Source organism: Rhodotorula paludigena (genome assembly GCF_050403205.1).
Source record: "Rhodotorula paludigena JCM10292 DNA, Rt_paludigena_JCM10292v1_ctg6, whole genome shotgun sequence".
Taxonomy (NCBI): Eukaryota; Fungi; Basidiomycota; class Microbotryomycetes; order Sporidiobolales; family Sporidiobolaceae; genus Rhodotorula; species Rhodotorula paludigena.
The window spans coordinates 542,436-564,693 of NW_027481452.1; the positions used below are offsets into that span (position 1 = coordinate 542,436).

Genomic DNA, 22,258 nt, shown 5'->3' on the forward strand with positions numbered 1-22,258 from the left:
TTCCGACCCCACACGGCGTCTCCGCGACGTCCACCGGCCTGCTCCTCCCTGCCTTGTCCTCACGCTGTGACGCCTGCTGCTCGACTTGCAGCGACGCTGCGTCTAATCCGGGACGACCAGAGGTCGTAGCGATCTGAACTGCCGCGCCGTCTTGCGCTCACGCGAACGTTCGCACCGCTTTGGCCGGGAGCCTGTTTGTAGGTCTAGCGGCTCCTTCGGCGAAGACAGCGTGTGGTATATGGCGTGAAGCAGGGCCTCTAGCTGACATGCTGCAATCTTGGCGGGTTCTAGCCAACACAGTCCCTCCTCGCCCATAGTCTCTCACCCGGCCTCGACCGATCCTCCGAGGACAATGCTCTTCTACTTTGACGACAACACGGACGGTGCAGTGGCATACAGCACAGGCTGGGTAACCTATGTGAACGGGACAGGCGGTAAGCGCCGTCATGAAGTAGCGCGACTTGCCCTCGCTGACGCCGTCCACGCCCGCAGCGGTCAACGCGACTGGCTGGTACGGCAACACCTTTCATTCATGTTCCGCAAACAACGACAAGCAGACGGCAGCGGGCTGTAGGGATGCCCGTCTTTCTCTCCGGATCTCGGTTCTCACTGACGCGTAGCTTGACACAGGCAACGCCACAATCACCTTCTCCGGTAGCAAGATCTGGGTCATGGGCGACTAGTGAGTCCTTCGCAAAACCTGGCCGGAGTAGCACACCTCGAGTGACGAAGCCCTCCCACTCACTTCCGTGTCACACAGCAACCCGAATCACGGGATCTTCTATTGCGCCCTCCTTGATGCCCACCAGCCTTGGCAGTGGTACAATGGGAGCACGCTGTCCACTCCGGCCGGCGGAAGAGCGGGACTCAACCGAACGAGATGCGCTCTCGACGGTCTGGGCACCGGGCAACACACCCTCCTGTTTGGCCAGACCTTCCAAGGCGTCGAAGACGTACGGGGCAACGGCATCACAGTGCGTTGTATTCAGTAGCCATAAGACCCGCGCGAAATCGACAGCATAACCACCCAGATCGACTACTACGTTGTGGACAACGCAACTGCTTCAGCGGACCAGATGACTTGGACGTGAGCATGTCTGCTGTCAAATTCCCTAGCTCACCCGTTGAGATTCGCTCTCGCATTTGCAGGAGTGACTTCATTGCCGGGCAGCCGGACGACGGCTATGGCTGGACAACCCAAAATGCCTCCTCCGTCACCACCAGTAGCGCCGTCTCATCCTTCACATCTTCTTCCGCAAGCGACACGCCGACAAGCAGCTCAGACTCCGGACTGAGCACAGGAGCAGCAGCTGGCATCGGCGCTGGCGTCGGCGTCGGTGGAGCGTTGCTGCTCGGTGCGCTCGTCGCCTGGTGCTACCTGCGGCAGCGACGCAAGAGGGTGGAGGATGATGGCTTTACGGTCACGACGGAACAGCATCATGGGTATCAGGCACCTTCTTCCGCTTCACCTGACCGGACAAGCGGTGTCGTGCCGTACATGTCGGCCACAACGAGTCAAGGTGCGTTCTAATCCCGGTCTGCTTCAGTACAGCAGAGCTTCATGTAACTTGACGTATTCGTGCAGCTCCCGCCACACCGACGGACATGCGCGGCAGCGAGTTCGGCGTCCCAGAGGTGCAGGAGTCACCGCGCAGCGGCGTAGTCCCGTACATGTCGCGCGCGGGCTATTCTCCTTCTTCGGCAAGTGCACTCGACAGCCCAGCATCCTTCCGCCATCGGGGCATGTAGCCAACGGGCCGGGAGTGGACGTGGTGCCTTCCGATCCCTCTGTATCCAGTTCTGTTTATTGCGATCTCACGATGCTGCGAAGTAGAGAAGCGAGCAGCACAACAACATGCAGTGCGAGAGCGAAAGACGACAGCTCCACGAAACACTCCATCACGCCAACCCGACGCCGAGCGGGTCCGTCCCCTTCCCTCCCGCCGGCGGGTCCTCCACCCGCTGCGCAACGACAGGAGAGACTGGCGCTGGCGAGGGCGCGCGCGACGACACGGCAGACGAAGGGATCGCCTCGTCGGGTGAGATCGATTCCCATGGGTTGATCGAGAGCGAGCTGCTCGGCTGGCGAGGGGCGGCAGCTGGTGCGGGCGGGCGCGACGAGGGCGGCGGGTGCGACGCGCCGTTCGCCGCAGCCGACTGACGAGGCTGGTAGGGCTTGTAGGCGGATGAGTCGTACGACGGTGCCGAAGACGCGGGTCGCTCCTCGCCCGTCGCCCACGGGTTGCTCGCCGACAGCTTGTTCCACATCCCGCCCGCCTTGCTCGCCCAACCGTCCTGCTGCTGCTGGTCCTGGGACGTAGGCGCGGCTATGTGGCTGCTCAGCTCGTTCAGACCGTCCTCGCTGCCCCGCATAGCCCGCCAGCTCCCGCTGCTCCCCTCCGCCGCGCCCTGGTGCCCCATCGCCGCGCGCTCGCGCTCCTGCTCGGCCGCCCTCGCCGCCTGCTGCTCGCGCAGCTGCTTGGCCGCGTCCTCGCCAAACTTGCGCATCGACTTCCACGCGCTCCACCCGAGCTTCTGCACCGACGCGACCGTCTCGCTCAGCTGCTGCTGCGAGAGGAGCTCGTGCGGCGACGAGCGCGCGGCAGAGGGCGATGGCGTGCGGGATGCCGACGACGCGCCGCCGCCGCCGCCGGCAAGCGGGCTAGGCGGGCCGAGGTGCGCTGACGACGAGGATGGCGACACGGACGCGCCCGCCCCGCTACCGTTGGGCGGTGCGGGGGCAGCGAGCGACATGCCCGCCGTTTGCGCAACGACGCCGTGCAAGACGGGATCGTCCTCGGCCGACTCGACGACCTTGACCTCGGTGACAGTGGGCTCGGTCGGTGCCGCGCCCGGATCGTTGGCAAACGGCCGCCCGTTCATCTCGTCGTCGGTGCGGCCAAAGAGCTCGTGCCACCACTTGACGTCCTGCGGGTCAAACAGGAGTACGCCTTGGTCCGCATTGGGCGCCTTCGACTGCGGGTCGTCGAGCGAGGCGTCGTATGCGGCGTTGCGGAAATCGGGCTTGAGCGCGCCCGTGTCGGCGTCAAAGACCGTGTCCCACACGCTACTGGTCCGCTCGCGCGCGCGCAGCTCGGCGCGATCCTTCTCCGAGTCAACGAGGAACGACCCGCTCGCATCGCAGTACGCTTCGCGGACGAGGTGCCGCAAGAGCTGCTCGTTCCACTCGAAGCGGTCCGGGAATTGGCGCTGGATCTGGTAGATGCAGTCGAGGAACTGCTGGAAGACAGGGCACGTCTCCTTGAACGCGTGCGACGACGGCGCAAACTGGCGCGTCACGCTCGCGAGGAATGCCTGCTGCGTCGATGCGTCCGTGCCAAGCTTCTGCACGAAGTCGACGCGGTCGTTGCACATGTGGCCGGAGCGGTCGGCAAAGCGGTGGCCGTACGAGATCCAGTCCTTCTCGATCAGGACCGCGAGTCCGCGCGCGGTGCGGAAGTAGGGGTCGAGACACAGTTGCGGGAGCGCCGAGAGCTGCGACGTGCGATCCCAGCCGTCCGAGCAGTGGACGAGGACGTGCGAGTTGTAGAGGTGAACGGTGCGGACAACGATGAGGACGCCGTCGAGGATGTTGGTGAGATGCGACAGCCAGTTCGTGCGACGCAGAGCGGCGCGGTCGAGTCGGCCGTGCATGTAGGCATCGGCCAGGGCTGCATGAGACGCGGCGCAGTGAGCAGTGCTGCGTATGGAAGGAGACGGCAGCAGACGCACCGTCAAAGACGCCGTTGAGGCTTGCGCGCATGACGTGGATGTTGTCGATGCCGAGGTATTCCTTCTTGCAGTTCTTGTAGTAGAGCATGTTCTCTGTCCCGGCACCCTTGACCGAATTGGCGTAGGCATTCTTGGTCGGCCGCGCGTCAATGATGATGTTGGTCGCCGTCGCTCCGTACACGACCTGCTGGCCGTGCGGATCGAGAGAGGACGAAGGGTGGTCCGACATGCTCATGGGCGAGACGGCGTGCGAGTGCTGCGAATGCGAGCTAAAGATCGCCTCAATGAGCTTCTCGTCCTGGATCGAGCGCGCGTTCTGAGTGATGCCGACCATGGGCTGGGACGAGCGCGTAATCGAGCCCTGAGCGAGCGAGGGGGTTAGTCAAGCAATCGATAGCGGTACCAGAGGAGCACGCACTAGGTTCGCCCAGTGGAGATAGACGAGTCCCGGAATGCGGCTCTTGCTACGATACTTGACGGCGTAGCTCAAGGTCGTGTCCGAGATCTTGGCAGGTACGACGATCTTGGACGGGTAGGACGGGCAGAACTGCGGCAGCAGGCGATCAGAGCCGTCCTCGGCCCGTGGAAGAGAGCACTGCGCACCTGGAAATCGGCGTTGATGTCGGTGAATCGCCACGCCTTGCTCCTCGACCCCATTCCCATCCGTGCGAACTCCTCTTCGACGTTGTAGACGGCCCACCCTGCGCGCTCCTTGCCTTTCGGGAGTGCCTTGTCAACGGGCCTGGAGAAGGCGTAGCGCCCTTCGAGCCCGCTGCTCGAGAGACTTCCGCACGCAGCTTTGATGCTGTCCCATGCAAGGTCGGCATCGGCGACGGAATCGAAGTGCACGTCGTAGGTCCAGTAGTCGCGCGTGCGCAGGATGAGCGGCGTCGGCTCGCCAGTGAGGGAGGGAGGGGTGCGAGTGACCGAGTGCAGGAGCGTGAGCGGGATCTGCGGGGTGCAGCGTGTCAGTACTGTGAGCTCTGCACGGCAACGAACGAGTAGTCGTGCGTGCGGGACGCAGTGAGCCCGTCTGGCAGACCGAGCAGACGCACCCAGACCTCGTCACCCTCACTCGCCGTTCCCGTCTGCGCCGCCGACGCAGCGTCCTCCCCGTTGCTCTTGTCTGCGTTGTCGGGCTTGTACACGATGTGGTGCGCGGTGAGATGGAGCGAGCCCGCCGTCGGGAGAGCGAGTGGGGGCGGTGTCAGGACGCCGTGCCGTCGCGCAAAGCGCACCGAAAGCGACTGCAGCGGACCGAGGAGGGTCAGTGTCGAGCTTGAGCGCACTCTGAAACTCCGCACGTGCGGTGTGTCGGGTCACGCCGACAGGTTGCACTGATGAGGACGTCGCAGCTCCCCCCTACAGCAACGCGAGCTGGCAAGAGCAAGTCAGGCGTACCTGCATGGTCTGACTAGCTCTGTGAGACCTAAGCGGCCGCAAAAGATCGTTAGACGAGAGTGTGCACAGGATCGACCGTCCTTCGCTCGCGTCTCGTCGATCTTGCCCGCGAAGCGTACTGCAGCATGCACACGTTTCTCCCTTCTGCCTGCTACAGTATCATTATAGAGCTAAACTTGCGCTACCGTCAGTTGCCCAAGCGACTCGACCTGTGCAGCCAACTGCGAACAAGCGTTCACGCATGCACTCGGTTATAGCAACAAGTCCTCGCCGCGCGCATTCTTCCCCTGCACCGGCTGCGGGCCCTCGTACCCATACCCGCTCCCGCCCGCCCCTCCTCCTCCTCCGCCGCCCCACGGCCCGTCGAGCGACAGCCTCGCCAAGCTCGCATACGGGTCCATCGCCTCGGGCTCGTCGTCCGCCCGCTGCCCCTCTTGCTGCTGCGCCGCAAGCCCGCCCTCGGGCCTCCTACTCTCGTCCTCCTCCTCGCTGTCGTCCCCGTCCGCGCCCCCCGCGCCCGCAATCGCCGCCGACAGCCTCCCCGGGTTCAACGCCGCGCCCGCCCCCTCGTCGTCGTCGTCGTCGTCGTCCGACAGCGCGCCCTCGTCGACGTCTTCGAGCAAGCCTGCGCCCGCGGAGGGGCGCGGCGCGCCGACGCCGAGCGCGCCGAACGAGTCGGACGACTCTTGTCGTGCGGGCGCGGCGGGCCGCGCAGCTGCGGCGGCGGTGGTGGGTGCCGAGGAAGCGGCGGTGGCGGAGGTGGGGGCGGAGCGGGAGGGCATGGACGGGAGGCGCATCGCCTCGAGGTACGAGTCCTTGGCCTCTTGCGAGAGCGCGGGCGAGTCGAGGAGGTACTTTGGGCGCGCGCCGCGGACAAACGTGTGCGCCTCTTTGCCGTAGATGCTCGCGAGCGAGCCCGTGTGGAGCAAGAGGCGGTCGAGCAGCCCGCGGTCCATCGCCTCGGACTCGGTCGAGATCTCGGGCTTGTCGCTCAGGACAATCTCCTGCGCCGCGGCCGGGTCGGTCGAGAGGAGGCGCCAGTAGATGTAGCCGCGGTCGCGCAGGTCCGGGTTGTCCGTCTCCTCGGTCGCCCACTTGAGCACCTTGGGCACGAGCGCCTGGCCCGCCGTCGGGCGCTTGATAAAGAGCTTGACGGTCGCCGTCAGGAGCGCGAGCTGCACCTCGACGGGCTCGTCGAGGAACTGCTCGAGAAAGTCGTCGAGCAGCTCGTCCGAGTTCTCGATGCGGTCGGCGTACTGCCCGAGGATCCAGATCATGGCCGCCTTGGCGTCGGGCGTGTCGAGCGCGTCGAGGTTCTCGCACAGCGTGCCGATGATGCCCTCGTACTGGTTCGGGTACCGCCGGAAGATGTCCTTGATGACGACGATCGCCTCCTGCACGACGTACGACACCTTGGTCTTGACGAGCTGCAGCAACACCGAGATGCACAGGTCGGCCGCCGACGAGATCTTGATCGCCAGCCGCCCGATCGTCCGCACCGACTTGCGCACAAAGTCGACGTCGACCTCCGAGGCGTACCTGCGAGTGCGTGCATTGGGATGAGACGTCGGCGGAGCAAGCGCAGGTGAAGGGACGGTACGCACTCCTTGAGCTCGGCAAGGACCTGCTCGACATTGCGCGAGTTGGCCAGGCGGTAAATGATCTCGAGCTTGGCGAGCTTGACATAGATCGGGTCGTTGTACTTGGCAAAGAAGACCTTGACGTCGTTGCGCAGGACCGACGGCCGTCGCTGGATGATGAGGTGGATGTTGCGCAGCGCGACGTACTGCACTTCCGAGCCGGACGACAGGAGCGTGACTGTGCGTACGCAGAAGGTCGCAAGTCAGCCTGACAGCCTGACAGCCTGAAGACGGACGGAATCGGTCCACCACGCACCGAGCGGCGGGCTCAATCTCCGACTCATGTCATCGACGGCCTTCTCGCTCCCCATGTAGTTCATCAGGTACAGGATGACCTTTACGGTCGCGAGCACGACAGCCGAGTTGGAGTGCTGGAGGCGGATCGAGACCTGCTCGGCGAGGAGCGAGGCCTCGTCGTGCGATTCGGGGACGTAGTACATGAGCGACTCGAGGATGTACGACTGGCCCCATCTGCGCAATGTGTAAGGTGTCAGTGAAATGCTTTCGCGCGCGAGAAGGAGGAGGCGGCGCGCAGACGCACTCGGACGCCTCGCCCATGGCGCGCACGAGGCGGCGGGCAATGTCGGCATTGAGGCGGAGGTGGATGTTGTCGCTGCGCTCGGTGATCTCGGTGAGGGCGGCGACGGCATTGGCGATGACGGTGGGGTTGGGGTCCATGAGGAGGTCGCGGAGCTGCGAGACGAAATCGTGCTTTTCGACGAGGCGGCGGTCGTGCATGTAGAGCTTTGCGACGCAGATGGCGGCCGTCTTGCGGACGTAGGGGTCGCGGTCCTTGAGGCAGTGGCGGAGCGGGTCGACGAGGGCGCGGAGGACTTCAGGGACGGGGATGTACGACATGGTGCGGATGGCGAGGGCGCGGATGAGGGCGTTGGGGTCGTGGGCGTCGGCGAGGAGGCCGGGGAGGGCGTGCTTGACCATCTCGGGCTTAACGCGGGCATAGTTGATGAGGTAGAGGTAGACCATTTTTTTGATCTCGAGGACCTGGATCGACAGGCAGGCGAGGACGTCGGGATACAGCGGGGAGAGGTCCTGCGGGTGGCCGTCTTCCGTGAGTTTGCGCTCGGCGACGGCGCACAAAGTGACTGACCTGTCCCATGGTCATGCTGGCCACCTGTGGGGGGAAGGAGGGTTAGGGGGAGGTGCGGAGGCGAGTAGCGGAGAGGGAGAGGTCGGCGTACGACTCGCTTGAGGACGGTTTTCCTGCGGTTGAAGTTCTTGTCCTTCTTGTCTGCCTGGAGCTCTGCTCGTAGCCTGCGTGCATGTCCGGGGCAGGGAGAGGGGGAGACGGGGGCACGAACCCCACATGTGAGCGAGTTCGGGGACGAGGGGAGGGGACGAGGGAGAGGGGCCGCACTCCTGGAGCTTGTTGCGCTGGAAGAGCTTTGCGTCGGCCATGGCTGGCGGGAGCCCCTCTGGCGGCGGAGAGAGTGCAGCGGCGAGTGAGGAGACGATGCGGCGATGAGGACGACGACGAGCAGGCGAGGGCGAGACCGCGGGCAAGCTGCGCGTGGGCTGGGCGGGACTCGCGGTGCGTGTGCGGTGCTCGTCGCTCGCGTCGCACTCGCTCTGCCCGAGCACTCGCGACGGAACGGGGCCAACCTCTCTCCCTCTCCCTCTCGTCGTCCTCGTCTCTCTCTCGCTCCCTCCACTCCTCTCGCCGGGCGCAGGCGAGCATGAGCGGGCCACAGCCGCCCACTCACGCCCTCCTCGAGCAGCTCGACGCCGTCCTCCACGCAGGAGCCGACGCAGCCCCGCTGTCCGTCCCTCTCTCCCCTCTCGCTCGTCTCGCAAGTCCCCGCTCACCCGCTCCTCGGCCTGCCCGCTCCCAGCGCCGCCACCCTCGCAGACCTCGTCGCAGCCCCCGACCCGGCCTCGAGTCTTGGCCTCGCCGCCGTCCTCCACACCCTCGTCGGCGCCCCTCTCTCGCTCGACACGGCCTCGCGCCCACCCGCCCAGCGCGTCTCGGCCTTCCTCCACGACGCCCTCTTCCCCGCAGTCACCGCACGCGGCGGCGACCCGCACCGCGCAGCCCTCGCAGACGCCCTCATCGACGTCGCATGGCAGCTCGACCAGGAGGTCGACACCCGCGTCGCGTTCCAATACCGCGCCCTGCACCCGCCTGCACCCCCACCGTCTGCTCAAGGTGATGCGCAAGCCATGCAGGTCGACGCGCAGGCGCAGGGCGACGCAGAGCGGCAGAAGAACATCGCCGCAGAGGTGCAGGCAGCGCGCCGCAGGCTCGCAGAGGTCCTCCGTGCCCTCATTGTGCGTGCTTCCGCTTTTGTCGAGTCTCTGACGACGGTGTCATGCTCACGGCGGATTCGCGTGCAGGACGCGGGCGACCTGCCCAAGCGCGCAGTCGGCGAGCGAGTCGATCCAGAACTGCTCGGCATGCTCAACCTCGTGCCCGACAACGCGCTCCTGCGCAAGATGGAGATCCGGCAGCGCACCGCCCTCTAGTGCGCTTCGTCCTCTCTCGCGCTTCCTTCCCCGCCAGGCTTATTGACTGTCGCCGCCTCTTCCGCGCATCTCCAGCTACAAGCAACAAAAGTTCAACCTCCTGCGCGAAGAGTCCGAGGGCTACTCGAAGCTCGTCGTCGAGCTTCTGAGCAGCATGGGCCCGCCCCACTCGACCGAGGACGGGACCAGCCGCGAGTCCGAGGCGCAGCGGTCGAAGCGCGCGCAGAGTGCGATCGCTCGGGTCAAGAATCTCATCGGTGCGCGGCAGCGTCCCCGATCCAGTCGTTCAAGCTCTGACTGACCCCGTCGCCCGCAGGCAATTTCGACCTCGACCCGAGCCGCACCCTCGACGTCTTCCTCGACACCTTCTCGGACCACGTTGTCGAGCACCATCAGTTCTTCCTCGACTTCCTCGCTGCATCTCCCTGGGCGCCCAGAGCGCGCACCGATGCAGCGACCGACGCCAAGGGCAAGAGCAAGGAGGAGTTCCCCGTCTCGGTCGGCCTCGAGCACGAAACGGGCAACGACACGATCGCCCAGATCCTCGGATTCAAGTTTGCCTTTTACCAAAAGGCCGACGCGCCCACGTGCCCTCCGACGCTGTACCTCACCGCCGCGCTCCTCATCTGGCACGGGTTCGTCAAGCTCACCGACCTGTGGGCGCACCTCTCGCCCGCCGATGCCGACCTCGCCAAGCTCGAGACCAAGTGGCGCGACGAGCAGGCGGCCCTCGCGCGCTCGGTCGGCGGCGCCAACGCGCTCGCCATGGCCGGCGCGCTCGTCGACGATGAAGCGCCCGCTAAGCCCGGCGCATCGTCCAGCTCCGCAGCGAGCGGCGCGGCCTCGACCTCCTCTTCCGCCGCGGCTGCCGCCCCTCCGCGCGACCTGCCGAACCAAAAGCTCGACCTCCTCCGCGCGCTCCTCGCCGTCGGCGACGTGACGCACTCGTTCTTCCTCCTCGCGCAGTACCCGTTCCTCCCGCACGCCTTTGCCGACATCTCGGCGCTCGTCACGCGCCTCATGCACGCGTCGCTCGCGCCCGCGTACGCGCCCCTCTCGCCCCAGCGCTCGCAGTACGCGAGCGAGTTCACCGCGCCCCGGACAACGCGCGCCGCCGTCAAGCGCGTCCTGACGGCCGACGCGCACCCCGACCTGCAGCAGCGCGCGAGCTGGACGTTCTTCTTCCCGAGGTGGAAGGAGCGCGTGCCGCGCGCGGGAGACGCAGAAGAGGCCGTCGCGCTCCTCGAAAAGGTGTACCTCCCGCTCGTCGGCGTGGGCGTCGCGAGCGACTTTACGCTGTACACCAAGATTGTTCGGATCGCGGTCGCTGACCTCGGGGTGCGTTGAGCTTCTCGTCTCTACCTAAAAGTGCTCTGTCGCTCATGGGGGACTAACTCGGGTGTCTTCTGCACAGTCGGACCCGAAAGACCACCCAAGGCGGCAGCGGTGGCTCGACCTCTTGCGCGTGTACCTCGTCCCGGGCGTCTCGCTTCTCTCGTCGCACATCGCCGCAGGGACCGAGGTGTGGCGCGTGCTGTCGCTCTTCCCGATCGAGACGCGCTTCACGCTCTATGGCGAGTGGAAGGACGTGCACTACCGACGCAACCCGGCGCTCGGCGTGCGCAAGGCCGAGGCCGAGCGCGACATCAAGTCGATCCTGCGCCGCCTCTCGACCGACAACGCCAAGAAGCTCGGCAAGGCCATCGCGTGCGTCGCGCAGACCAACCCGACGGCCGTGTTTGCCGTCACGCTCAACCAGGTGCAGAGCTACGACAACCTCATCATTCCCGTCGTCGAGGCGCTGCGGTACGCGAGCGACCTCTCGTACGACGTCCTCGCCTACTCGATCCTCGACTCGCTCTCGTCGAGCCGCCCAAAGACCAAGGATGACGGCACGTCGATCGCCATGTGGCTCTCGGGCCTCGCCACCTTCACGGGCCAGGTGTACCGGCGGTGGGCTGCGATGCAGCCGAGCCTGTGGCTCATCCTCCAGTACCTCGTCAACCAGCTCGTGCTCGGCAACTCGAAGGACCTCGTCGTCCTGCGCGAGCTCATCGCGCGCATGACGTCGATCGAGCCCTTTGCCGACCTGTCGGACGCCCAGGTCCTCTCGCTCGCCGGCGGCAAGCACCTCCGCAACGAGGTCTACCTCCAGACGGACCTCTCGCGCGCGGGCCAGCGCGGCGTGCAGGACGCGCTCGCCAAGGCGCGCCAGCGGCTCAAGTCGGCCCTGCTCGACACGGGCCTCGCCATGCCCCTCCTCGTCAACATTGCGCTGCAGCGCCAGGCATGCCTCAAGACGGACGCGCACCTCAAGTCGCTCGGCGCCCTCTTTGACCAGAACCACGCCGTCCTGTTCCAGTTCACCGAGCTCCTCGCCGCGCTCGCGAGCCCGGACGAGCTCGCGCGCCTCGTGCCCGACGTCGAGGTCCTCCTCGACGCGTACAAGCTCGACGCCGGCGTCGCGTTTGACCTCGCGCGGCCCAAACTCCGCGCGAGGCTGCGCGAGCACGACGAGCGCGAGGCGAGGGAGCTTGCCGAGCACAACGCGCGCAAGAAGCAGGGCCTCCTGGCCAAGCTCGCCAAGGAGCGCGAGAAAGCCGCCGCCTCGGGCGAGAAGGCCCCGGCCGCCTCGACGGCGGCGGCAGAGGGCGACGACGTCAAGATGGAGGATGCAGCGGCCGCGGTCGAGGCGGCGAAAGATGAGGCCGACGGCGAGATCAAGCAGGAGGGAGGGACACCGCCGCCACCCGCTGCTGCTGCGGCGGCAAACGGCACGCCCGCTCCTGCCGCGAGTGCCGACATGGCGGAGGCGCCGAGTAGCAGCGGCAGCGCTACGCCCGCACCGACGGCTGTCGAGGTGCATTTCTCCAGTCGGACGGGCGCTGCTCGAGTGCTGACTGCCCTCTTCTCATCCGTAGCCGTGGCACCCGGGTCTCGTCGACGCAATCAGCAAGGTCTCGGAAATCCTGCCTGAGGAGGCACGTGCCACTCTTGGGTCGGTCCACCCTTCTCGTCTTGCGCGAACGTAGACGCAGCTGACCTCGGACGCCTCTACTCTCAGCGCACCCTTCTTTGTCACCTTCTGGCAGCTCACCTTGCACGACATCCTGTACCCGAAGGAGCGGTACGACGCCGAGATCACGCGTCTCAAGATGGTCCAGCGCGACGTCGCGACCCTCACGGGCATCAAGCCGGAAGACAAGGCCGTCTTTGTCGAGTCGGTCATCGCGACCGCGACGGGCTTGACGCATGAGGCGGGGCAGCACCTCGCTGCGCGACAGACGGTTACGCGGAGGTTGACGCGCGAGAAGGCCAACTGGTTCCCGAGTACGTCCCTTCTCGTCGCAGACTCGGCAGTCGCCTGACGGTGCTGCATCCTCGCTCAGACGTCAAGACCAAGGCGGATCGCATTCGCCTCGCCGACGAGATCCTGCAGTACTGCGTGCAGCCGCGCGCTCGTCTGTCGCTCCCCGACGCCGTCTACTCGTACCAGATTGTCAAGCGCTTACACTCGCTCAACACGCCGTCCTTCCATACCATCATCTTCTTCGATCGCGTGCGTTCAGTGCCAGTTGGAGCGTGAGAACGTGGCTAACTGGCTATTTCCTGCAGCTGCTGACGAGTCAGATCAGCCCCGTTCTATACTCGTGCACGGAGAACGAAGCGCGTAATTATGGTGCGTCCTCTGCTTCGTGTCGCTGAGGCTCCAGACTGACGATGTCCGACAACCGCAGGCCGCTTCCTCTACGAGGTGCTCGGCGACTTGCACCGCTGGCAGAAGGACAAGGGTGCCTACGCGGAGGAGGCGATTGGCGCCCAGCTTTCGGGTTTCCTGCGCAAGCTTGCCCCGCCGCTCGAGGGCAAGACGCGACAGCATTACGAGCACGCCGAGTTCCAAGCGGCTTTGCTCAAGTGGCACGGCAACATGGTCCTCGTGCGTTTGGTTCCCGTATGCAACTGCTTCGCACGCCGTGCTGATGCCCATTGCGCGCTCTACAGGGCTTCGTTGAGAGCTTCAAGTCGGCCGAGTACATGCACATCAAGAACTCGATCCTCGTCCTCACCAAGATTGCGCCGTATTTCCCGCTCGACCACAAGCAGGGCTCGGAGCTCGAGCGCAGTGTCAACGAGCTTCTCGCGGTTGAAAAACGCGAAGACCTGACCATCCTGGCACAGGGGTGCGTGTTCTCCCGTCTGGCACTGCGGAAGAGGGCTGACTCCATCGGATACTTCTGCAGCTACAAGGCCGTGCTGAACAAGAGCCGTAAGCAGTGGATCAACAAGCCCGAGCCTACGGTGCGTCCTGTTACGCTGGCATACCCCGTTTCCGACTGACGTCCCTCATCGCAGCCTGCGCCTGCCACCTCCAAGTCTGCCTCTCCCGCCGTGTCGACCAAGCCTGCTCCGGCCGCCGCATCTCGCTCCTCGGCCACACCCGCTGCGTCGACCAGCTCGGCGGCGCCGGTCAAGAGCGCACGTCCTCCAGCGCCGTCTGCCCGCTCCTCGCAGGCCGACGTCAAACCTTCACCGCCTGCACCTTCGTCGTAAGGCTTTGTGCCGCCTTGCTCACGATCCTAAAACTGACTCTCTCTGCACGACAGCTCCCGTCCTGCGGCCGACCCTCCCCGGCGATCTGACCCGCCCGCATCATCCTCCCAGCCTCCCCGCTCGCAGACGAACGGCTCGCTTGAGGCTGCTGAGAAGCTGCGGCAAGAGGCGCTTGCGAGCAAGCGCGCCGCTCCCGCTCCCTCTTCCTCCACCGCGAAGATGGACCCGCCACGCGCGCCCGCCGCATCGTCCTCGTCCGCCCCTCGTCGCGGCGAGCCTTCGCGCCCGCCCTCTCGCGCGACCAGTCCTCGCCGCGACGCCCGCGACTCCCGCGATGTCCGCGACGCCCGCGACGGTCGGGACGCCCGCGATGCACGCGACATGCGCGACGCACGGGACTCGGACCGCTCGAGGCCGCGCAGCCCCGTGCGCTCGCGCAGTGTCGAGTCGTCGCACTCGCGAACGAGCCGCGGCGGCGACGCTCGCTCGGATCGCGACACCCGTGAGACTCGCGACGCTCGCGATGCGCGCGATTCCCGGGACGATCGCCGCAATAGCGACCGTACCAGCGACCGGGGTGGTGGGCGCATGAGCGACCGCGACCGCGACCGCGACCGAGACCGTGAGAAGGAGAAGGAACGCGAGCGGGACCGCGAGAAGGAGAAGGAGCGCGAGAAGGAGCGGGAAAGGGAGAAGGAACGCGATGGACGCGAGCGGGATCGCCGCGATGGGCGTGACGACCGTGCCGCGGGCGGGTCGAGGCGCGACGAGCGCGCTTCCCGCCCCCACGATGACCGCTACAAGTCGACTGCTCCTAGCGGGCCGGCACCCACGGCTGCTGCGCGTCGTGTCGATGGCCGCGACCGGCGAGATGAGCGGTCGACCGAATCGCACCGCGACCGGCGAGGCGGCGACCGCACCAAGATGTCGCGCGAGGCAGAGCAGCGGGAGGCGGAGAAGGAGAAGGAGCGCCAGCGGGACCGCGAGCGCGAGGAGGCGCGCGAGAAGGCCAAGCGGGAGCGGGGCGCGAACGAGCGGCGAAACAAGGAGGAAGAGCGCGGCGGCGGATCGGCCCGCGGCGGGCTCCCGCCTAAGCCGTCGGCCGCCTCGGGCATGGGCGACCGCCTTCGCCCTGCGCCGGCACACCGTCAGCAGTCTGAGTCGGCTCGCGAGCCCGCGAAGGACACGCTGCTCGACCGCGCTCGTGCTGGTCTTCCCGGCGCCGGCGGATCCGCCAGTGCTTCGCCCGCTCCAGTCGAGGCGCGCGCTGCTGAGTCGCCTCGCACGCCTACCGACGAAGGGGCCTTCTCCATCAAGGGGCGTGGCTCTCGCGTCTACCAACCGCTCAAGGTCGTCGGCTCCGATGCGACAAGTCGGCGTGGAGACGAAGCATCGCGCAAACGACCCGCAGGCTCGCTGGTCGACAGACTGGCGCCCGAGAGCCCCAAGCGTGCTCGAAGGGACGAGTCGCGCGATGGCAGTCGAGAGCCGCGCGGAAACGAGGGTCGCGGAGGCGGAAGGAGGAGGTAGCGGAACTTGCAACTTGCAGCACGACGACCTTGTGACAGAATGCCGCATTGCATGGAAGTTTGCTCTACTGAGGCGGAATCATGAATCGCGAAAAGAAGTCGCCGACCTGCTCGACCTCGTCTATCGCGCAAACTAGCGAAACGTGCTGGTCAGGGCGGACAACGGCAATGCAGCCCGTCTTGGGGTCGATGCCAAGATTCTTGTAGATCTCGCCGCGGTCATTGGGCGTGACAGGGCTCGCATCGTCGGCATACAGCTTGTCGTAGGCTGAGGAGGAGGAAGAAAGCGATGAGCGGAGTCTCATATACAAGCCTTCAAGCTCTGCTCGAGCCCGAAGGACATACCTCGCGAGCCCCATGGCTTGAGTGGCGGCCACAGCACGTCGGGGAAAGCGTTCGGCTCAACTGAGATGCGCGGGTTCGAGATGACGGTGAGGACTTCGACCACCGAGTCGAGGTCGTCGTCTGCGGGCGTGTACGTGCGCAGGAAGCCTGACGGGGAGTCGAGGTAGGCGGCAACCTGCGTGGGAGTGGGTCAGCGCGTCCACAAGAGGATCACCACGGCGGCGCGAGCGAACCTGGTCAAGCTTGGCACGCTGCTCTGACTCGCGAACATCTCCGGCAAAGATGACAACGCGCCACCGCCCATCCGAAACAAACCTGTCGCCCAGGTGCCACGGTCGTGCATCGGCGATCGAGACGACACCGTGCGAGGAGAAGCGCTCGCCATGCGGAAGACCCGGCGCGAGCGAAGTCTCCCGCTCAGGCGCCGTGAGTAGATTTGGGTTGTAGTGAACGGCAGTACCGGATGCCCAGCGCCCGATTGACTGGAAGAACTGAGGAGAGAAGCGCACGCGTGTAAGCTTGAGTTTGGGAAGGTCGAGCCAGAGACGGAACTCACCTTCTTGAAGTCCTCGTGCGAAACACCCTCCTGCGCGAAGCGCATGGATCAGCCGAGATATGGACAAAGTCGTGCTGGCACAAGCGTACCCCAGTTCCGCCCTCCTCTTTCGGTCGTGCTGCGAACATGCGCGACAGGGTGTAGTCCCGCTCGATGAGCTCCTTGGCGATCTTGTGCCGCTCTTCCTGTTTATCGATCAAGCAGAGAAAGAGAACTGTCAGTAAGCGTGATCTTGGGAGGGAGCAGGGAGTACTGACCTCGTAGGTCGACAGGAGCGAAGGCGAGGCCTTGCCCGCAAGGACCGACGCAAGTTTCCAGCCGAGGTTGTAGCTGTCCATCATGCTCGTGTTCATGCCCTGGCCCGCCTTGGCTGTAAAAGCAGACAGTCAGACCTAGACCTGTGCGGGCCGAAGGAGGTTGACATACGCGAATGCGTGTGGAATGCGTCACCGGCGATGAAGACGCGGTTGTCGAGGGTGACTTTGGCCGCAACGCGCTGATTGACCTCGTACACGGTCCACCATTCGATCTCGGGGCACTCGAGCTTGTACGGCGCAAAAATCGCCTGTGCACGCTTGATGATGGACTCGGGAGTGACCGAGGAGCGGTCCTATGTACAGACCGAGAGTGTGTCAGTCGGATTGTGGCCGCCGTACATCGGTGCATGCAAATCGGCTTAGAGAAGAGAGAGAGAAAACGTACAAAGCGCTGGCCCGGTTCGGTCGTGCCAAGCTGGACGTAGAAGCGGACGTACGATCGCTCGCGCGGCACAACGAGGATAGAACCGGCGTCCTTGCTGTGGATCGTGCACTTGAGGCGAATGTCGGGAAAGTCCGTGAGGCAGATCGCGTCCATGACGCCCCAGACGGAATTGGCCGCCTCGCCCTCGAGCGAGATGCGAAGCTGCTTGCGCACCCACGAGCGCGCGCCGTCGCACCCGACGACGAACTTGGCGCGAACGGTTTCCTCTTGGCCGGCGCCAGCGTAGGCACCGCCTGCAGCGGTGCCGTGCATTGCGTCGGCTTCGTCGTCGCTCAGGAGGTTGCTACGGTGCAAGCCATTTGGCACTGCACCGACTTGCGTTGGCGTCGACTCCTCCTCCGTGAGATGCCGCAGGGTGAGGGTGATGGGGTATGAAGAGGGAGAAAAGTCGTCGACAAGGGCAGGGTCGACAGTCAGGGAAGTCGGAGCAATGGCGCGGTCGACCGTCAGGTCGTCTGCAGGTCATGTGGGTAAGCACGCGACTTCCTTTTGAAGCGAGAATGGCCGCACTGAAGCCCTTCATCGCATCGAGGAGGAAGCGCTCGATCCGACCCTGTCCGAGCACAGCGTGCGGGAAGCGGGACGTTCCCGGCTCGTTCTGCGAGAGTCAAAATCAGTCAAGTTGCAGCAAGAGGGGAGAAAGAGCCATAGGAGTTCGCCGTACGTCAGGTGTGCGCTTTGAGCGCTCGAGGCCACCGTTCGCTGAAGGCTGCCAGAAGACGACTTCGTTGATGTGCGCGCCTGTCTTGACAGCGTCAGCGGATGAGATCTTGTTTTTGAGGAAAGGAAAGAAAGCACCTTCGTCGACCAAGCGGTGCGCGAAGCCGAAGCTTTGGAAGACCTCGACGGTGCGGCACTGCAAAGGTTGGGTTCAGGTTTGACCCCGTATCGAGAGGCCAATAGACGTACCTGCACCCCGTCTGCGTGCCCGGCAAGCACCTTGACTGAGGATTTGTCGACAATACGGGTGCGGACCTTCAGCTTGGCGAGCCAGGTCGCGAGCATCAGGCCAGATGGCCCAGCGCCAACAATGAGCACGTCGTAGTCGTCCGTCGAGACCATGCTCTAGCAGCGCAGAGAGCGTAGAGAAAGGACAAGAAAGAAGAGCGAGAGACGGGAGCGCCGGCAGGCGGGGCACCTCAAAATTGTCCGAGCGATCGGCTCGAGCCCGGCACGAGACGCCTTTCGCCGCCTGCCAGTCGCGCGCGTCTCCAACGTTGCTGGTCGAGGGAGCGGCGTGGGCGGTGCTCCCCGTGTGCCGTGTAGCCGCCGAAGTGGTCCTCCGCAGCGTTCAAGAGACGGCCGTCGTTGCGGCGAGAAACGCCGCACTTGGGCGCGGAACGGCCAAGGACTCGTGGCGTCGAACGCTGCCGGTAACGGTGCGGTGCAATGCAGGACAGTGCGAGCGAGATACAACAAGACAGAACGACGGAAACACTGCTGTCAGACGGGCGAGCGCCTTCACTGCTCGACCTTGTGGATGGCGGCTTTGCGCGCGGGGTTGGGCCGCAGGAGCTCGGCGTCGACGCCCTTGGGTGCGTGCGCGATGCGGTTTTGTTCCTTGTTGCGCTGCGACTCGAGCATCTCGCGCTTGAGCTTGGTCGCCTGGTGGATCGGCTTGGGAAGGTACCGGGTGCTGCAACAGGATGAAGAACGTGAGTGCCACTCCTAGCGTATGCAAGTGACGCAGCACAGCGAGCACGTATGCTTGTACTGCGCTCGTATGCGCAAACCAGCAGAGAGGGGACGCACCGCTCGATCTTGGCCACGTCGGCGACCGTGCCCCACTTCTCGCGGAGGCCGTCGCGGTACTCGCGGCGGACCTGCTCGCGCTTGTCGACGACGCCGAGCTTCTCGCTCGCGCGCGCCTTCCAGATGCGCAGGTTCGCATCGTCCGATCCGGAGAGGACGTAGCGAGCGTCGAGGGTGTAGAGGGTCGAGAAGACGCTGCGCAAGGTCGAGACAACGATTGATTAGCGCGAGTACCGAGAGCAAGGGCGCACATGCAGCCGAGAAACGCACCGCTGCATGCGCTTGGTGTGGTAGGTATCGCGGCTCGACCCCTCGCCCTGGCGGAAGAGGCGGACGGTGCGATCGTACGAGCCAGAGACAAACTCGCGACCTGTCGGCGACCAGTCGCACGACATGACACTGCATGCCGAGCACAGATCGACAAAGTCTCGTCGTCAGCGTGGAGCCCACAAACCAGACAGGCAGAACGGCCTGGACGCACGCTCCGACGTGACCCTTATACACCTGCGTCGTCGTGCTCAGGTTGCGCATGTCGAACGTGTAGAGGTTGTGGTCTTCGGACGCGCAGAGGAGCACGGGAGGTTGCAGAGGGTTGAAAACGAGCTGGTTGATGCGCATCTGAAACAGGGAGAGCGTGAGTGACACCGGAGCTCCGCCACGCCGACACCCCGCAGAGACGAGAGCCCCTCGTCGTCCGGATGGTAGGCGCTCGGCAGACGCACCTGCATTGCCACGCGGCTCAACGCCTTCCCGCTCCTCAAGTCGTACAGGCACACGGTCCTGTCGCTTCCGCTGCTCGCGAGGACACTCGTCTCGCTCTTGTTAAACGCGACACATGCGATGTGCTCGCCCATGCTCGCGTTCGATGTCGAGTGGAACTTGAGCGTCGAGAGCGGCGCCGTCTTGGTCTCGTCCCAGATCTCGATCTCGGTCGAGCCCGTCGCGAAGACGGGATCGTAGCGGTGATGCGAGATGGAGCTGTAAAACAGCAACGTTAGCGTGCCCACTTGATGGAGGAGGTGAGTCTCTTCGACGCACTTAAAGCCAGATTTGCCGTTGAAGGTTTGCAGTGGCTGTGCGACGAGGCGTCAGTTTTTATTTCAGAGGACATCGCAGTCGCAGTTCCACTCACTCGTGCGTTGCGCCCCTTTGCGCCCTTGATGTCCCACAGCTTGACCGTCTTGTCGGCACCGCAACTGAGCACGCGCGAGCTCCCGCGCGCCTGCGTCTGGTCGAGCTCCTGCACGCCCTCTTCGTACTCCTCGTCGTCGAGGTCGTCTTCGAGCCCTGCACGGCCCTTGCCCTTTTGCCCGAGGTCGGTGCGCTTACGCTTTACGCCGCGCTCGCCCGCACCGACCTTCTTCTCGACGCGGCCCTCCTCGCCGACCATGGGGTGGGAGAAGGCGACGCCCTTGACCATGCCGCGGTGGGCGTTCTCGACGTTCCAGACGGTGCGCTGGCCGCCGAGGTCCCACACGCGGACCTCGCCGTCGCCCGAGCCGGACGCGACGCGGCCGAGCGCGCCGCTCTCGTCCTTTGTGAGGGAGTAGATGCCGTCTGCGTGGCCCTCGAGCGAGGCGACGAAAGGTTTGGCAAACATGCGGTCGAGCTTTGCGGCGGTGACTGCGCGGGTGTACTCGCGCGAGCGGGCAAAGGGGTGGAGGGCCGGGTCGAGGTTGCGCGAGACGGGGGCGGTGGACGAGGACGAGGTCGGAAGGTGGTCCTCGAGGGAGCGGTGGAGCGTCTTGATCTTCTGCGGGCGTGCACGGCGCACCAGTCCGGGTGAGTGAGCGGGTGAGGCGGTGCTGAGCTATGGCGAGGAGAGGGAGCGAGGGAGCGACGGGAGGGAGCAGGGGACGTACCATGGTGGCTGCAGTGCTCCTTGAAAGTCTCTAGCAAGCGAGTCTGGGCTCTCGGGAGCGAGTTGGCGCGAGAGAAGCGGCGCGGCGGAGGCCAAGTCGAGCGGCGAGACGAGCGAGCAGCTTGTCCTCGACTCGCTCGCGCGCACTTGCTCTGAACGGAACAGACAGGGCTGGAGTGCTCTGCGCAGTTTGTGCTCGACCGTCCACGCTTTGTCCCGCTCGTCCCGCTGCTGTCTCTCCCCGTCTCGGATCCTCATCAGCTCGCACTCGGGGCAACATGCGCTGTTCGTCTCTGTCGCTTCCTGGAGATACAAAGACTGCGAGACTGACCTCATGCATGCACACAGACGCAGTCTTGGTGACGGGTCCAGCCGGCGCGGGCAAGTCGACCTTCTGCGCGTCGCTCATCACGCACGCTCAGTCGCTCGGGCGCACCGTCCACCTCTTCAACCTCGACCCCGCCGCCGACAAGTTCGAGTACCCGCCCAGCCTCGACATCCGCGACCTCGTCAGCCTCGACGAGGTCATGGAGGACCTCCAGCTCGGCCCCAACGGCGGCCTCGTCTACTGCTTCGAGTCCGTCCCGCTTGCTCTCCTCACATTCGGATCCGTTCTCACCTGCACTTGGTTCACAGGTACCTCATGCAGAACCTCGACTGGCTCTCGGAAGCCCTCGGTGACTTCGAGGACGACTACGTGCGCGCAACTCTGTCCCGTCAGCTCGCTCGTCCACCTGCTGACCGATTTCGCATTCAACAACAGCTCATCATTGACTGCCCCGGTCAGATCGAGCTCTACACCCATATCCCCATCCTCCCGCGCCTCGCCAAGCTCCTCACGACGACGATGAACATCAACCTCGTCGCGTGCTACCTCCTCGAGTCGCAATTCATGGAGGACACGGCAAAGTACTTTGCCGGCGTTCTTTCGGCCATGAGCTGCATGATCGGCCTCGAGGTGCCCTTCGTCAACGTCATGAGCAAGATGGACCTCGTGCGCAGGGAGGGCAAGCGGAAAAAGGAGGTCGACCGGTGAGTCTAGCCGCACTCAGCGCTCCGAGCGTGAGACGCTGCAGTTTGTGGCGAACTGCTGGCTCCCTGCAGGGTCCGTGTGTTGATCCGTGTTCTGGTCTGCAGCTTCCTCGACCCGGACCCCGAGCTGTTGCGCACGTCGGCAACAAGGGAGCTCAACCCAAAGTTCCACCACCTCAACAGCGCACTCGTCCACCTTGTGCGTCTCCCGCATCTCCATCGAGTCCACACGGCTGACGCGCAAGCGCACGCAGATCGAGGACTTCAACATGGTCCAGTTCCTCCCGCTCGACGTGACGGACGAAGACTCGGTCGGCGTCGTGCTGAGCCACATTGACAACGCGATTCAGTACGGCGAGCACGAGGAGCCGAAGGAGCCTGCGGATGTGAGTCGAGTTGCTCGTGCTGGTACTCGCGGCCGGTTCGAGGTGCAGAGCCTGGCGGCACGCGGTCTCGAGTCTGCCTCATGTTTGCCACGTGCTGACTCTTACGCTCACAGATGGACAACGGTGACTTTGACACGGGCGAGTGAAGCATGGGCGCAAGTCTGGCTGAATTAGGCTGAATTAGACGGGCAAGGTGGAAAGGCGGTGGGAGGAGAAGGAGGTCGTCTCGA

At 65.0% G+C, this 22,258-nt stretch overlaps 7 protein-coding genes across 7 annotated transcripts; 3 read left to right on the top strand and 4 right to left on the bottom strand.

The window, feature by feature from the left end:
• Nucleotides 1-352: 352 nt before the first annotated feature.
• JCM10292_003220 (uncharacterized protein) lies at nt 353-1,749 on the top strand (the record flags this gene model as incomplete). The annotated part of the gene is made up of 7 exons (XM_076646944.1): nt 353-434; nt 493-570; nt 631-682; nt 761-974; nt 1,032-1,087; nt 1,150-1,520; nt 1,586-1,749. 7 exons carry the CDS (start codon nt 353-355, stop codon nt 1,747-1,749), a joined length of 1,017 nt encoding a protein of 338 aa, XP_076507705.1.
• Nucleotides 1,750-1,899: 150 nt separating this feature from the next.
• On the bottom strand, nt 1,900-5,139 carry YMR1 (phosphatidylinositol-3-phosphatase YMR1; the record flags this gene model as incomplete). Its single annotated transcript, XM_076646945.1, has 6 exons — nt 1,900-3,671; nt 3,733-4,093; nt 4,151-4,279; nt 4,336-4,683; nt 4,788-4,979; nt 5,134-5,139. 6 exons carry the CDS (start codon nt 5,137-5,139, stop codon nt 1,900-1,902), a joined length of 2,808 nt encoding a protein of 935 aa, XP_076507706.1.
• Nucleotides 5,140-5,384: 245 nt separating this feature from the next.
• On the bottom strand, nt 5,385-8,189 carry JCM10292_003222 (adaptin domain-containing protein; the record flags this gene model as incomplete). The annotated part of the gene is made up of 7 exons (XM_076646946.1): nt 5,385-6,672; nt 6,738-6,951; nt 7,030-7,244; nt 7,315-7,823; nt 7,882-7,905; nt 7,973-8,034; nt 8,093-8,189. 7 exons carry the CDS (start codon nt 8,187-8,189, stop codon nt 5,385-5,387), a joined length of 2,409 nt encoding a protein of 802 aa, XP_076507707.1.
• A 278-nt stretch (nt 8,190-8,467) lies between these two features.
• THO2 (Tho2p) lies at nt 8,468-15,335 on the top strand (the record flags this gene model as incomplete). Its single annotated transcript, XM_076646947.1, has 15 exons — nt 8,468-8,550; nt 8,624-9,059; nt 9,126-9,253; nt 9,330-9,511; nt 9,571-10,592; nt 10,669-12,114; nt 12,176-12,252; nt 12,319-12,584; nt 12,644-12,813; nt 12,870-12,933; nt 12,992-13,191; nt 13,257-13,435; nt 13,496-13,553; nt 13,608-13,801; nt 13,859-15,335. 15 exons carry the CDS (start codon nt 8,468-8,470, stop codon nt 15,333-15,335), a joined length of 5,982 nt encoding a protein of 1,993 aa, XP_076507708.1.
• A 64-nt stretch (nt 15,336-15,399) lies between these two features.
• On the bottom strand, nt 15,400-18,059 carry JCM10292_003224 (uncharacterized protein; the record flags this gene model as incomplete). Its single annotated transcript, XM_076646948.1, has 12 exons — nt 15,400-15,602; nt 15,680-15,854; nt 15,913-16,170; nt 16,236-16,265; nt 16,325-16,420; nt 16,493-16,605; nt 16,662-16,845; nt 16,938-17,452; nt 17,508-17,595; nt 17,662-17,738; nt 17,796-17,853; nt 17,907-18,059. The coding sequence occupies 12 exons, from the start codon at nt 18,057-18,059 to the stop codon at nt 15,400-15,402; spliced, it is 1,950 nt and encodes a 649-aa protein (XP_076507709.1).
• Nucleotides 18,060-18,458: 399 nt separating this feature from the next.
• SOF1 (rRNA-processing protein SOF1) lies at nt 18,459-20,614 on the bottom strand (the record flags this gene model as incomplete). Its single annotated transcript, XM_076646949.1, has 8 exons — nt 18,459-18,633; nt 18,750-18,944; nt 19,020-19,148; nt 19,231-19,367; nt 19,472-19,727; nt 19,788-19,822; nt 19,882-20,502; nt 20,612-20,614. The coding sequence occupies 8 exons, from the start codon at nt 20,612-20,614 to the stop codon at nt 18,459-18,461; spliced, it is 1,551 nt and encodes a 516-aa protein (XP_076507710.1).
• Nucleotides 20,615-20,888: 274 nt separating this feature from the next.
• On the top strand, nt 20,889-22,174 carry GPN3 (putative signal sequence-binding GTPase GPN3; the record flags this gene model as incomplete). The annotated part of the gene is made up of 7 exons (XM_076646950.1): nt 20,889-20,895; nt 20,959-21,187; nt 21,247-21,307; nt 21,374-21,642; nt 21,748-21,841; nt 21,897-22,028; nt 22,142-22,174. 7 exons carry the CDS (start codon nt 20,889-20,891, stop codon nt 22,172-22,174), a joined length of 825 nt encoding a protein of 274 aa, XP_076507711.1.
• Nucleotides 22,175-22,258: the final 84 nt, after the last annotated feature.